The following is a 13,860-nucleotide window of genomic DNA, read 5'->3' on the forward strand; positions in this document are numbered from 1 at the left end:
TAGCTAACAAAACCTCACTCTGTTGAATTATTCAAGACTCATGTTAGCATTTTAGGTCTACACGTATGGTGAAGTAGCATGAATTTAATTACATACACTCGATCCTTTTTTTTTTGTATTCCAGATGATTTTATGGTTTGGATTTTGTGACAATTATTTTTCTCCACACTTATTTGTGAATACTATGAAATATTATGGAATATTAGTTTTAATGACCAAAATTATTAAAAATGTTCAAACACAAAAGATGGGCTACTCACACGAGCCAATCGCCTTTGGCACTATGGCTGAGCAAGCAAAGATAAGATGGCTAAGATAACATCATGAGTTGCACTGATAGCAAGCAACATTCATGGATGAGCCGTATTGCCTTGATTGAGAATCGAGATAAGACTCTTCTTGAGAATGATTGGCTTGACAAATGATCCAAGTTCGTTGCAACCTGTTCAAAGTCTGATGTGTTTGTGCTTCACTTAGGTGTGATTGTACACTTGCCGAGTGGGAAGCAGACAGGCCTAAGCACGATGAGCTCACTGATTAAGTCAAGAATTGCACGATGTAGAGATGAACATATGCTCCCTGATAGAGCGTTACTCTATTACAACTGCAATCCTACCAAGTGTACATGTGACTTATATAATTTTGGGGGTAGGAATGGATCCCTTCTTCACTATCATATGAAGCCAAAATCATATGAAGCATATTTCGTATTCCATATATACCCTTAGTGATATTCGGTTGTATTGTGAAGGTTTAGGAGCAGTGTTGCTATTTTGACTCCATACCTATAGCCATGAAAGGTTCGGCCTAAAGAAAGGTGATTGCGAAAGCAACTATTCTCAAATTGAATCAACAATAGTGCGAGAGGAATACCACTAACGCATTTGCTTAGGTAACAAGCTTGTATCCGGAACTTCGTTTTTGAAAAAAATATGGATTCTACCAAATAGTTCTGCAGTAGTCGAGTATGCTTCTCCAAAGAGGGATTAGAAGACACTTAGACTAAAAATGTATTTACAGTCTGATCTGGGGTATATGAGCTTATGTTTTTATTGAATGATCCTATCCGTTGCTTGAAGCTCCTGCTATAAATAGGGATGGGGACTTCATAACTTACACACTAGCTTGGATACTCAAATTGGCAACTGGCTCTGAAGGAGCTTACCAGAGGCTGCTGCATGTATTGTTAATAGAGATAGGGTGTCTCATTTGTTCTAGTTCCCTTCCTTATGGAAATCTGAGTAGGTCATCGCTAGCTGCATATTGGAGCATCGATCTGAGGTATAATTCTCCCTCTTCTTTCAACAACTACGGTTCAAAATAAACATCTCAATTGGCTTGAGTTGGAAACTACTTGGTCAAACTTTCAGTTAGACGTGGTCTAAAAATTTGATCAATTTTGTCAATGACATTAGGTTTCTAGTTTATTGAAAAAGGTTTTAGATTGTTTCCAAAAATACTCTTTTGAATTAGGTCCAAAACTATGGTTTAAACTCTTTATATTAGATATTTAATTTCAGTGCCCAATCCAAATATAACCAATGTTGACACCAAATATTAAGAAGAGTCCAAAAGGCAAGGGTAAATTTAAAATAACTCCCGAAAACTTTAAATCATTGTCAGTGAAATCCCTCTGGTTTTTGTTTATTTCACTAAATCCACAAAACGTTTTTCACTGAACTCCTAAAACTCTGAAGTGTCTCAAATCACTCCTCACACTTTTAACTTTTTCAAACATACCCCTTGACAATATTGCTATTCAACATCAAATTACTTAAATACCTCTAAAAAATATACCTCCCAATATTCTAATGAGTAGCAGTGTTCCAGCTTAAAAACAATAATTATAAAAAATAAAACTCAAATCTTTCAAATTTTCCATTCAAAGAAAGAAGATTGCTTTGATGCTCCGATAATAGGATTTTTTTTTTGAATTATTAAATGGATAAAAAACAGAAAATGGGCTAGAAAATTGTAGGATTATTTTTTTCTTCCCATATCTTTTATTTACTTTATATTTCTTTCTTATCCGTCATCTTTCCAACACAAATCTCTTGTTAGATTGTCCGCCTCCCATGAAAAATAATCCATTGAACAACATAAATTTATAAAGAATTTGTATGATCGTATCCCTTTACTAAAAAGAAACCTATATGAATTTATCTATACAAAACATTAAATGAAGTAACTCAAAATTATATTTGATCTAAGATTATGGAAGTTTATCCCAAAATGTCGCGTGATATTTTATCGTATTTCTTGTTTGTTTCATATTAGGGTTAAGTTTTAAATTAGAAAACAATACAGGTAAGGTTTGGAAATTTTATCTATCTATATAAATTTTTTAAAGAAGAGATAAAAATTTAACCGAAATTTATGTATACAGAATTTATTATTATTATTAGGGGCTGTTTGGTTCGTTTCCTTGATATAGAGAAATGCAATTCCATGTAAAGAAACATAAGTTTTGAGTTTTCCAAACTTTTCCAAGAAATAGATTGTTTTGCTTTGGTTCGCACATAAAAAATGGTGGGAAACCAATGTATTTATTTTTCTTGTGTTTGGTTCGCATAGAAAAAAAGAAAAACTTTTGTAAACAAAGCAGAGAAGGAAAAAAATCTGACGTGGCAGAGTTTTCATCAATTTCACTTGGTTGGGGAAGAAAATCGGAGAGGAAAAAAAATCTTAATTGGCGGCGATTTCAGCAGAGTTTTCCCTCTTCCATCCGAGCGAACCAAAGCGGCACAAAAAAATGGACGGAAACAAAAAAACTGACGTGGAGGGCTAAAAATCTGATGTGGAGGGGTTTTCTGAGTTTTCCACCCCTTATAATAGCGAACCAAACAACCCCTTAAAGGAAAGAAACAAGAAATTACGAAATTTAGTGGCTGTGGAATTGTAACCAATCTCAAAAACGGTTTTGTCCATGATATCTTTAATTCCTAAAAATACCTGAACGTTCAATTTATTTCCAGAGCTAGGTGAAACAAAAACATTAAATACGGACGTTCACCGATTTTTTATTTTTTTTCCCCACGTAAGGGTACTTTTGTAATCTGCAGTCACACGATTGGCACGTTGGGTTTTAAGTTCGGGGTCTCTCATAGGAAAGTTAGAGGGTTGTTGTCAAATATGGAGAAGGTTTATTGGGTTTTTGTGAAAGTTTTTCAGAACAAAATATCCTCCAATTTCCCTCCAGTGTGTTATCAAGGCACCGCCCCACCTGCCGCCGCTCATCATCGACTCGCGTGTCTCCCACAGCTTCAGTGCATGCCTCCCGCAATCACCCCAAAAAAGAAATTTAAATATATATTTTATATTTGTATTTATTTAATTAAACTTCAGTCATGAAATCTGCAAGGGACTGGCTCTCTTTTCTCTATACCCCACGACATTCACTATCACAGATCTCCATCTCTCCACCACCTCAAATTCCATTACCTCCAAATCCAAATTCAAGCTTGAGGTCTCAAAAATTAGTAGATATACTATACATACAAAATATAATAGAAATAAGAAAAAAACAAGAAATACCCATTTTCTCGATTGCCCTCTCTCGATCTCCTCCCAATCTCACCATGGCCATGGCACTCTCTTACAACCCTCTCCTCGCTCACCCAGCCCAGTTCAACAAAGCCCACTTCAGTTTTCACCCTACCCTTCCCCTTTCTGAAGATATGCTGAAGAGTTTGTACGGCAGTAGAAGAAATCGAAGGAGAATTGGGAGAAGTTGGGCCCCTAAAGCTTCGTCCTCAGCTGGGTCTGTGGAAGCTCCACCCGGTCCTCCGAAACAGGCCCCACCGAAGCTCCGGATCCTCGTCGCCGGCGGTGGGATTGGGGGGCTGGTGTTTGCGCTGGCGGCGAAGAGGAAAGGGTTTGATGTGCTGGTGTTTGAGAAGGATATGAGTGCTGTTAGAGGTGAAGGGCAGTATAGGGGGCCTATTCAGATACAGAGCAATGCTCTGGCGGCGCTTGAGGCGATCGATTTGGAGGTTGCCGAGGAGGTTATGAGTTCTGGATGTATCACCGGGGATCGGATTAATGGTTTGGTCGATGGAATATCAGGATCTTGGTAATGATTCTCACTTGTGCTTGGAATATACCATATTGTTAATGTTTGTGCGTTTTGCTTAGACAACACCTGCAGTAAGTGTGGTCTCATTTGCCGGAGTTAACAATGGCAAATCTGGCCATGTTCGACGTCTTAGGGTATGGGTTTTCTGATATTTGTGTTTAGATTATACAATCTTGTTGTTGTTCGCGTGCTTATTATTTGCACAATATAGTTAAGGAAAGGTACTTCAGTTTTTGTATGTACTATTTTCAACGAAGGAAACTAGGTGTAAGTTGGTACACTATCTATTAGGGGGTTAGGGCAGTAATTTGGTCATGGAGCATAACAAACATGTTGAAAGTTCTGTTTGGGGGAGGCCGTGGGGGTATGAGGACCTGCGGTTTATGTTATCTGTCAATTATTTGTGATATGGTAGGTAAGATGACTGGTTTCTGATATTTCTTCCTTCCAATTATAGTTCCTGATATTTGTTCCCATGCAGTGATAGTTTTGCTAAATTGATATTTGTTCCCTCGCAGTTGTAGTCTATAATCTGCAGGTGCGGAAAGATTGTGTGGCAGGAGAGAGATTGAAAACAGACCTTCCCTTGGCATAAGCTCCTTATGTTTGTTTGGAGGATGATAAGCTTAAAACAGTTGCTTCTTCACACGCGCATGCTTGTGCGCACACGCCATTCACCCCTTGTGGTGTCGTAAAATATTTTCTACTTACTGGCAATGTTACATAAGGCGCTAGGCAGACTCCATGTAGGATAAGTCTCTTGCTTGTCATCGGAGGGGACTCCATGTAGGATCCATGCACGTGCCCTAGTGCGATCCTACGTTGTTAGCACATTTCTGTTTTCTCTCCTCTTCTTTTGCTTGAGCTTGGCATTGAACTTCACAAACACAAGATCCTCCAACCTCTTCGACTCCAATCAGTTTTTCTTCTTCGTGTGAATCTTTGAAGTATAAAAGAACAAATTTGTAAAGCCATAAAGGGATAACTTCATCTTATTAATTTAAAAAATTTATGTAATTTACCCACTCAAATGTGCTTCACTACCTCTCGCCTCCAGAAGAACTGCTAGTGAGATTAAGAACCTTCATCACCAAGTTTTGCAATTTGCAGAAAGGAACAATCACCGCCATACATATACTACCAACTAACTGCAAATACATTGTCCCAGTTCAACTCACCAGTACAAAAAATAACTTATGATTGATATATTCAATTTATAAACTAAATTTATCTGGGTTGAAGTGCATTTTCTGCCTAGCTTTCACCGCTAAACTTCTACCAAATGAACCCTTGCCCTCTTTGTACTTCTCCATGAACTCCTTAGTAACCTCAGCTTGGTGTTACTCATCGTGAAGAGTAGTTCCACCACATCTAGCAACACCTCCTAACCCTCCCTAGAGTTCTTAGCAATATCATCTCGAAAGTAGTAAGGATTAAGGGCATAAGCTGCAATATGCAAGGGTGTATATAATCGATCCTTAGACTTGGAATGTATAATAGCAGTCACCAACTTGCATAGGCTCTATTGCTTCTTCAAAACAAGCTTAATCTCCCCCTTTGTGTCTTCAAACATCCCCATAACAAATCCCATTGAGGATCTATAGTCGCTATCGACTACCCTCAACACGAAAAAGGGGAGAATAGATCTTCAATAACTTTTTGCTGATTGGCACCAACTCTCACAACTTTTTGCTGATTGGCACCAACTCTCACACAGGACAATAGCCTCCACTTTTCAACCCCTTATGGTCCTGAATGCTTGCTTTTCCTCCATTCTTCATTAGAGAACATGAGTCTTAGTTTCAGCCTCTTCTCATAAACACTCCGCAGAGTCAAGAATACAGTGGCTAAGCGAGTGACTCCAGGTCTTACAATATCCCTCATCGCACACGTGACACATCATAATCAAGATCTTGTGGTGGCTGTAGATGAAGACTTCAAGGGCCTTTGTTTTACCAATGGTTGATTTGAAGGGTGGTAACTTCCAACGCCCTCAAATATCAAGGCAATAGTATGAGCTGCATAACTGGTCCACAAGGTACTCGGCCTTTTCTCCTTCAAGTTCTCCTTCGCCACCATATTTGTAAAAGCATTATTTGTGATAACCTGGATGACCTTCTGTGGCCCAATCTCTTCAATGCTTGCATCCACCCGCTCAAAAATATATTACCTCGTGTGCGAGTCCCCGGAGCACTCAATCAAACTTGTAAAAAGTCGTGCCTAGCCTGCTGCGATTGCACAGGTTCAAGGTCGATCGTATCTTCCTATCTGATCAAGCATCTGTCATGATAGAGCAACCACTCTTCCCTTACTCCTCCTTATGCTCCTTCAATGAGTCCTTACTCTTATTCGCAACACCTCTCAACAACGGCTCCTGCAACATATACATGCTAGGCGGTCTGTAGGTGCGTCCATAATCCTTAATAGCTCTGCATATCCGCATAAAGGAGTCAATAGAGAGGGCATGAGTAAGAGAGATAATTTCCTATGCTAGGCGGTCAACTATCTGGACCTCTTTGAAGATCCGCCCATTGTATGAGTAAGAGAGATAATTTCCTATTCTTCTTCAATAGCCATCGGATTTGGCCTGTCAAGTTGTGCTTCATCTTGCAACTCCATGATATGCATCTCTTTTAGTTTCTTCCTTGTGGAATTAGCATCCATAGCTTCTTGCACCTTCTTCCCATCAATAACTGAAATCTTAGAACACTTTGTGCACTTGTTTCCTCTGCCCGCAAGATGTTGCTTTAATCTAAAGACCTCTCCCTTTCATCTTGTGCGAGCATAATTTACATTGCATCAAGCAAAAATTAGTTAGATTCGGAAGAAACCCAACCTCCCAACCCATATCTCCCAAGTTTCTTTTATCTTTCACAGGGGCTTTTACGGGAATAGAGATGGAACCCATAGATTCCTTTGAAGGAATATTTGATATTCTACATCACAACAATTCAACAAACAAACCATTCATAGGTTAAATCATCAAATCATGACAAGCAAAAGATTCAAATAAATCACATAACTTGATTTATTAAGTATTAACGTCTATTTAGTCTTCTCTTCTATAAGACTATATCTAAAATTGAACAAGATTTTAATCTTAATTATTAATTAAATAGATTAACTAAAATTAACTAAATTGAACAATGAATTAAATTGAACTAAAATTGAACAAGATTAAACTAAAATTAACTAAAATTAGAAACAATGAATAAAATTGATTAAGATTAACTAATTAACAAAATTAAACTAATTAACTAACCTAAATTGAACAAGATTAACTATTTAGCGCTCTCTTCATACAAAATTAAACTAGGATGATGATAGGGAAGTTGGGTTTCATTGTTTTCTAATTTTATGTATAGTCAGGATTTCACCTCTGTGGATAGCCTTGAGAAATAAGGCTTATTGTTAACTTAGATGAGGTCCCATGAGATTTGATGCGAGATCTCCAAAAGTATAGTCCCACATTGGTGGGTGACTAGACAGCTGAGTGGTTTATAAGTGAAATCATGGAATTCAAGTGTAGCATCGGCTAGTTGATTTGTGTAGTGGTTTGAGCTAAACAACGCGCTACACTCTATGGGTCTCATGACTTACACCTCACCAACGAGCTCATAGGCTCAGGGCGTGACAAATGGTATTAGAGCAATTTGCCAATCAGAAGCGTGGAGCTAGGTGCTATGTGGGGCTAAGTGTTACACCGCGTGAGTGTAGTGGGAGCCACATCTAAAGCTCATAGGAGCCACTTCTAGAGTCTGCATCACCTTGCGCTGATATTGGGATGTGCTGCTTGTCATATCACGACGATGACGTCGCCTTTGTAAGGTGGGATGATTGTGAGATCCCTAAAAGTTTAGTCCCACATAAGTGAAATCGTGGAATTTAAGTATAGCATTGGCTAGTTAATTTTGACAGTGGTTTGAGCCAAACAACGCACTATACAGTGGGTTCAACGACTTACACACCAACAGGCTCGCAAGAGGCAATACAAATATGCAAGTGGGCCGCGTGACATTTTTAGATAGTCAAGATTCTGCCCAAGAAAAAAACCCATTAAGGAAATAAATTTTCATCATCTAAACCACAATTGCAAATTCTTATGGAAAAACCAATCATCTCTTGAGCACAAAAAACGTAATTGAGAAAACCCCGCCTATCAAGTTCTGTTGTCAGTTTGTAATCCTACATCACCCTTAATGGATTTGTGCAAAATTCCCAGCCAAGGTAACTATGTGAAATATGTGAAATAATTAAGTTGCATGGTATGAGTATGGAACACGGCAAATTTGTAAAAGGTAGGGTACGAGGACACACACATACATATGTTGTTTTTTCATTTACATAAGATCAATACACAAGAAATAGATGTGACAGGTAGAATATACATCCAAGAAGAGGTAGAATATACATTCAAGAAGTGTATGAGGAGTGTTTTAAATTAAAACATGTATTATATAATTGAGTATATGTCTGAATAAACGTATGGAAATATTTAAGTGGTGTCCAAAAAGTTTGCATATAGGTACGCATACGGCTTCCTAGTAGAAGTACCAAGTAACATAGTGTATTATTATAGAACCTTAATTGCCGGTTTTTAGGTACTAAATACACCTTGATTTCTGAGTTGTTTGTTTGCTTTCCTTTGTTTGTAGAGCTTATCTTGATCTAGATATGTCGTTTGTAGAAAAACAATGTCACAAGCAAATCACAAAAACGAACCTATATCATATGTCAATCATGAAAAGGACAGCTTCAAGATCTTCAAACATTAATGGAGAAATAACTACAGTTTTCTTTGGAAAAAAAAATTAAAACGGGGTTTTCTAGATTTTAGTCCCTCAAATCTTCAATAATTCCATATTAGACCCTCAGATATTTGAAATTGCTCATACATCCCCCAAATCCTAAGGGGTCTTGCTAATTGGTCCCGCAATGACCAAACTCTTGATAGGGGTATGTTGGTCATCAAGTGAACAGTTTTCAAGATCCCTTAGAATTTGAGGAATGTATGAGCAATTTCAAATATTTGAGGACTAATATGGAATCATTGAAGATTTACAGTCTAATATCTAAAAGAACTCATTAAAATAATCATATTAATAAGTCAATCATAAATCAGTTATTGGTTTTGTTTTACTTTCTTAGTTTCTTTATTGTGTTTGATAACTAGTTGTAAGAACCGATCTGATATTTAGTACATTAATCAACTTTTCTCCTTGATTCAAAAAGTGACTTTTACTTAAATTTCAGGTACATAAAGTTCGATACATTTACTCCTGCCGCAGACAGAGGACTACCAGTGACAAGAGTTATTAGCCGTATGAAACTCCAGCAGATATTGGCCCGTGCAGTTGGTGATGATGTTATTATGAACGACAGTAATGTTGTTGATTTTGCAGATGATGGGACTAAAGTAAGTTGATATTAGGTGATATTTGTTGCTTTGCTTCATTGTTGATGTTCTTGGGAACTACAAGGAAAAAGCAAGCTCTTATAATTTGTGATTGCCCTTTTTATATTGGAGACCTGGGTCATATTGATGTTGTTCTCCATTTTGGTGGTAGGTTTGACAGCTCTTTTTCTTGCAATAAACTCAGGTAACGGTAACACTTGGGAATGGACAAAAATTTGAAGGTGATCTTCTTGTGGGAGCTGATGGTATATGGTCGAAGGTATCCTTTCATAATTTTATATTGGAAATAATTACCTTGAATATTGTAACATGACAATTAGCTGCTTAAGTATTGAATGACGATTAGGTACGTAAGATCTTATTTGGACACTCAGAGGCATCTTATGCAGGCTACACCTGCTACACTGGTATTGCAGATTTTGTGCCTGCAGATATTGAAAGTGTTGGGTAATCTTGACGCTTATAATACTATTTCTTTGTTCAGCTTAGCTAGTTTTCTAATATATTTTATTTTTTAACACTATGACATATTATCCTAAACCATTTCTGTAATCTTCTGAAGGTACCGAGTGTTTCTAGGCCACAAACAATATTTTGTTTCTTCTGATGTGGGTGCTGGAAAGATGCAGTGGTATGCATTTCATAAGGAACCACCTGGCGGCACAGATGTTCCAAATGGTAGATATTTTCCATTAAGGTGTCCAGTTTTCTAGGCTAAATTTTTTGATTCGATCCTTCCATTCAGCATAGCTGTTATTCGTTTTTAAATATATATTAGGTTATTTGCGCTTTTGTGCCCCCAAAGTTTACCCCTTCTCTAAACTTTGATAAGCTAAGGTTCAATTTTGACACTCTGAGATCCCAAAGTTTCACAGCCATTAACATGCAGTACTCTTTGTCACCCATTTAACATTAAATTAATGAAGATGCACTAATAAGACAGAAGCCCCCATCTGATATACCCGTTCTCTCTCTCCTAAACCACTCTGAGACCGGTATAGCTTTTCCCCCTGCTCCGTTTATGTTCTTTCTCATTAATTTTATAATCATCCTCACCTGAGAAGCTTGATTGCTTGGATGATGCAGAACAAATTTCTTAACAGATTTAGTAAGGAACAAAATTCTAAACAAATTTAACAAGGAACAAATTTCTTAACAAATTTCATTATTTGAGGTTGCAGTAAGTGAAGTACAAAATTATGGCTTTGTTCAGGATGGTTTAGAACTAAATAACTTGACGATGAATGGGGTAAAGTGGGAATTTTCTCATGACAGAGTTACTATCGTCCTAAATGTGTTTAAGAACATGATACAATTTAAACCGAAGATAAATGTAAGGCTGACAGAGGGTACCAAAGTAAAATGGCAGTGAAACTGTGGGTTATTAATTTGTCAAATTAGAACTTCAGGTATCAAAGTTAAAAAGGGGGAAACTTTGGGGCACAGAGGTGCAAATAACACATATATTTGATGAAGTAATAACTAGTGAAAAGATTGTAGTGATGAGGAGCTGTTGTGTATCTATGCAAGCTTAAACAGAGGATCACATTCTTTAATTAGTCTTTATATGTAGCCACTGATGAGCTTAGCATGCATATCCCTGCTCACTGTGTTTTGCAGTTTAATTTCTATTATTTATTGAGCCACACAAGGGTTGGTTCTCAAAGTGGAAAGTGTAAAGCTGTAAAAGTTGGAACATGTAGAATTTGGAGTATACGGAATGCCACTGTAGCAAAATTATTAGTTGCAATGAGGACAGATTACATTTATGAGAGAAAATAACTAGAAACCTTAGGCTTCACAGTTTTACTGGTTAGGATTAATGAGGATGAGATTTAGGAGATGTTCATAACGAGCTTCAGGAAATGTTGTTTTTAGATTAAAGGGGTGGGTCAATTAGAAAAGTTCGCGAAGGAACATAGACAAATTGGACTTGAGCATTAAAAAAAATGATATTTGTCGAGGGGGACTGAATTTACTTAAATCAACTTCTCTGAAATTGGAACCAATCACTTACTTCATATTACCTTCTTATGTGACTGCACGAGTAAATAGTAACTGCATAATTGATCAGATGCAGCCAAACCCATGTGGTTTTCAACAGGGGAACAATAAGATTTAACTCACAAGGTAAGACTTCAAGAGAGTTCGAACTAAGAAATGATTCATGGACCAGCCTAGATGATAAACGGCAAAGACTTTGATGTTTTCGTTTAGTTATTAATATTTTCCTGGATGTTGTTAGTTGTTACAAATCAGAGTTACTATTTACAAATCAAAGATCATGACCCAAAATTCATGCAGTTAGGCTTGTAGAGATTTGGTCAACTTAATAGCTCAGTTCTTTTGGTGTCCAAATATCAAGAAAAATCAGGCATTAAATGGTTCTTATGGCATAGTCAGTTTGAGAAGCATAAAACAGTGCAGTGTTTCTGTTAACTTGTCAGCAATATTATTAATTTGAACAGGTGCCCATCTGCCATAGGGCTTATTATTAGGATCATATCATTTTCCTTTTTTGAGTTTTACTATCTAACTTGGGGACCTATTGACAGGTAAAAAGGAAAGGTTGCTTAGCATATTTGAGGGATGGTGTGATAATGTCATTGATTTAATAGTTGCTACTAATGAGGAAGATATTCTTCGTCGTGATATTTATGACCGGATACCAATTCTAAGTTGGGGAAAAGGTCGTGTGACTTTACTTGGAGATTCTGTTCATGCTATGCAGCCAAACATGGGTCAAGGTGGTTGCATGGCCATAGAGGTAAGGTCTATAGAGTTATTAACTTTTATTCATGCGCTGTGCTTTATTCTGTTCTTTAATATATGAATCTTTCTCTTGTATTGCATAATACTGTTACCTATTGACATTCTGGTGTCGTTATAGGATAGCTATCAACTTGCTCTTGAACTTGAGAAAGCTTCAGTACAAAGTGCTGAGACTGGGACCCCTATTGATATTGTGCCTTCTCTAAAGCGGTAATTAGTTTTTCTCTCTACCTTCAAATTGTAGAGGATATTTGGTTACAAATGAAACCTCCATTAACTTCGCAGTTATATTTACTCTCTGATGTTTCTTTCCATTTTAGTTATGAGAAAGAAAGAAGATTTCGTGTTGCAGCTATATATGGAATGGCAAGAATGGCTGCAATAATGGCTTCCACTTACAGGCCATATTTGGGTGTAGGTCTTGGACCACTATCGGTATGATTTCTACTGCAAGTCAATCAAAATATGCTTCATTCTAGAAATTCTGTAGCATATATTATAGTGAAATACTTCTTTTGATAAGGCATTTCATAATGGTGAATACCTTGTTTTTAGTTTTTGACCATGTTCAGGATTCCACACCCTGGTAGAGTTGGCGGGAGATTTTTCATCAAATATTTAATGCCGAAAATGCTGAGTTGGGTACTTGGTGGTAACAGGTTAGCCGTTTCTTTTATCTTCTCTGCTTTCTTTACTTATTTTAGTTTAATATTTTTTTTTTGCCGTCATCCTTTCTATCGGATCTACAACTTATTAAAATAAATTTTATGTTTCAAATCTTTACCTCCAAGTTGAATTATTACTGAATTTTAGGATTTACGACTAGCTCTTCTCTTGTACATAATTTCCTTGGCTAGAACTTATCAATTAAGAAGTCTTGACATAAGGTTGAAACCCGGTTGTAGATCACACCAAGTTTTTATAGTTATTGACCTATGGTAAAAGACTTCACTAATAGTGATGGTAATGGAGGTTCAGATTTATTTTTATCTGAAAGCATATTTTCGTTGAAGTTGACCATTCAATCAATAATAGTTTGATTCATTGATGTGCATATTGTAATTGATGGTTTTTGTAATTGATGAGTACCATTTTAGGATGTAGCCAGTGTGTGTATAACATTGTGTCTGATCAACATATAAATTCCATGCTTAGTATTTGTGCTTTGCAATGCTTCACATGTTTCCACCTTCTAACCTTTTAAACTAAAAGCCACATCTCTTGCTTTAAATAAAAGTCGATCTATACATGTTAGTTCTTGTACTCCATACTTTTCAAGACTTCAGGTTACTCTACTATATGAATATTACTTAATGGTCAATTGTTCAATTTAACTGATATATTTACAGCATTTGGGCGTTGTTCCACGATATATGGAATGAAGGTATTCATTTGTAGAGTGAATAGGCTGCTTGTTTTATATCATATAGCCCCATTAAAATTTGAAACCTGAAAACATCCACTGCACTTGTTTTCATGCAGCCTTTTTCTTTTAACTGAAACTTCACGCATGTCTTTGGGTCGGACCTGATTATTTTATTTAACTGGTGGTGAAAATAGTCTCAGAAAGAGAGAGAGATGGGGGGGGGGGGGGCAA

At 36.9% G+C, this 13,860-nt stretch overlaps 1 protein-coding gene across 1 annotated transcript in view; it reads left to right on the forward strand.

The window, feature by feature from the left end:
• LOC109844541 (zeaxanthin epoxidase, chloroplastic) overlaps positions 3,282 to 13,860 on the forward strand; it is a 28,905-nt gene continuing 18,326 nt past the window's right edge. The window contains exons 1-9 of the mRNA XM_020413614.1: positions 3,282 to 4,072; positions 9,329 to 9,491; positions 9,676 to 9,750; positions 9,838 to 9,938; positions 10,054 to 10,169; positions 12,047 to 12,258; positions 12,382 to 12,473; positions 12,584 to 12,698; positions 12,819 to 12,922. Coding sequence (XP_020269203.1) covers positions 3,348 to 4,072; positions 9,329 to 9,491; positions 9,676 to 9,750; positions 9,838 to 9,938; positions 10,054 to 10,169; positions 12,047 to 12,258; positions 12,382 to 12,473; positions 12,584 to 12,698; positions 12,819 to 12,922 — 1,703 coding nt within the window. The 5' untranslated portion in view covers positions 3,282 to 3,347. The remainder of the gene's footprint in view (positions 4,073 to 9,328; positions 9,492 to 9,675; positions 9,751 to 9,837; positions 9,939 to 10,053; positions 10,170 to 12,046; positions 12,259 to 12,381; positions 12,474 to 12,583; positions 12,699 to 12,818; positions 12,923 to 13,860) is intronic.

The sequence above is a fragment of the Asparagus officinalis genome, chromosome 6, assembly GCF_001876935.1.
Source record: "Asparagus officinalis chromosome 6, Aspof.V1, whole genome shotgun sequence".
In the NCBI taxonomy this organism is placed as follows: Eukaryota; Viridiplantae; Streptophyta; class Magnoliopsida; order Asparagales; family Asparagaceae; genus Asparagus; species Asparagus officinalis.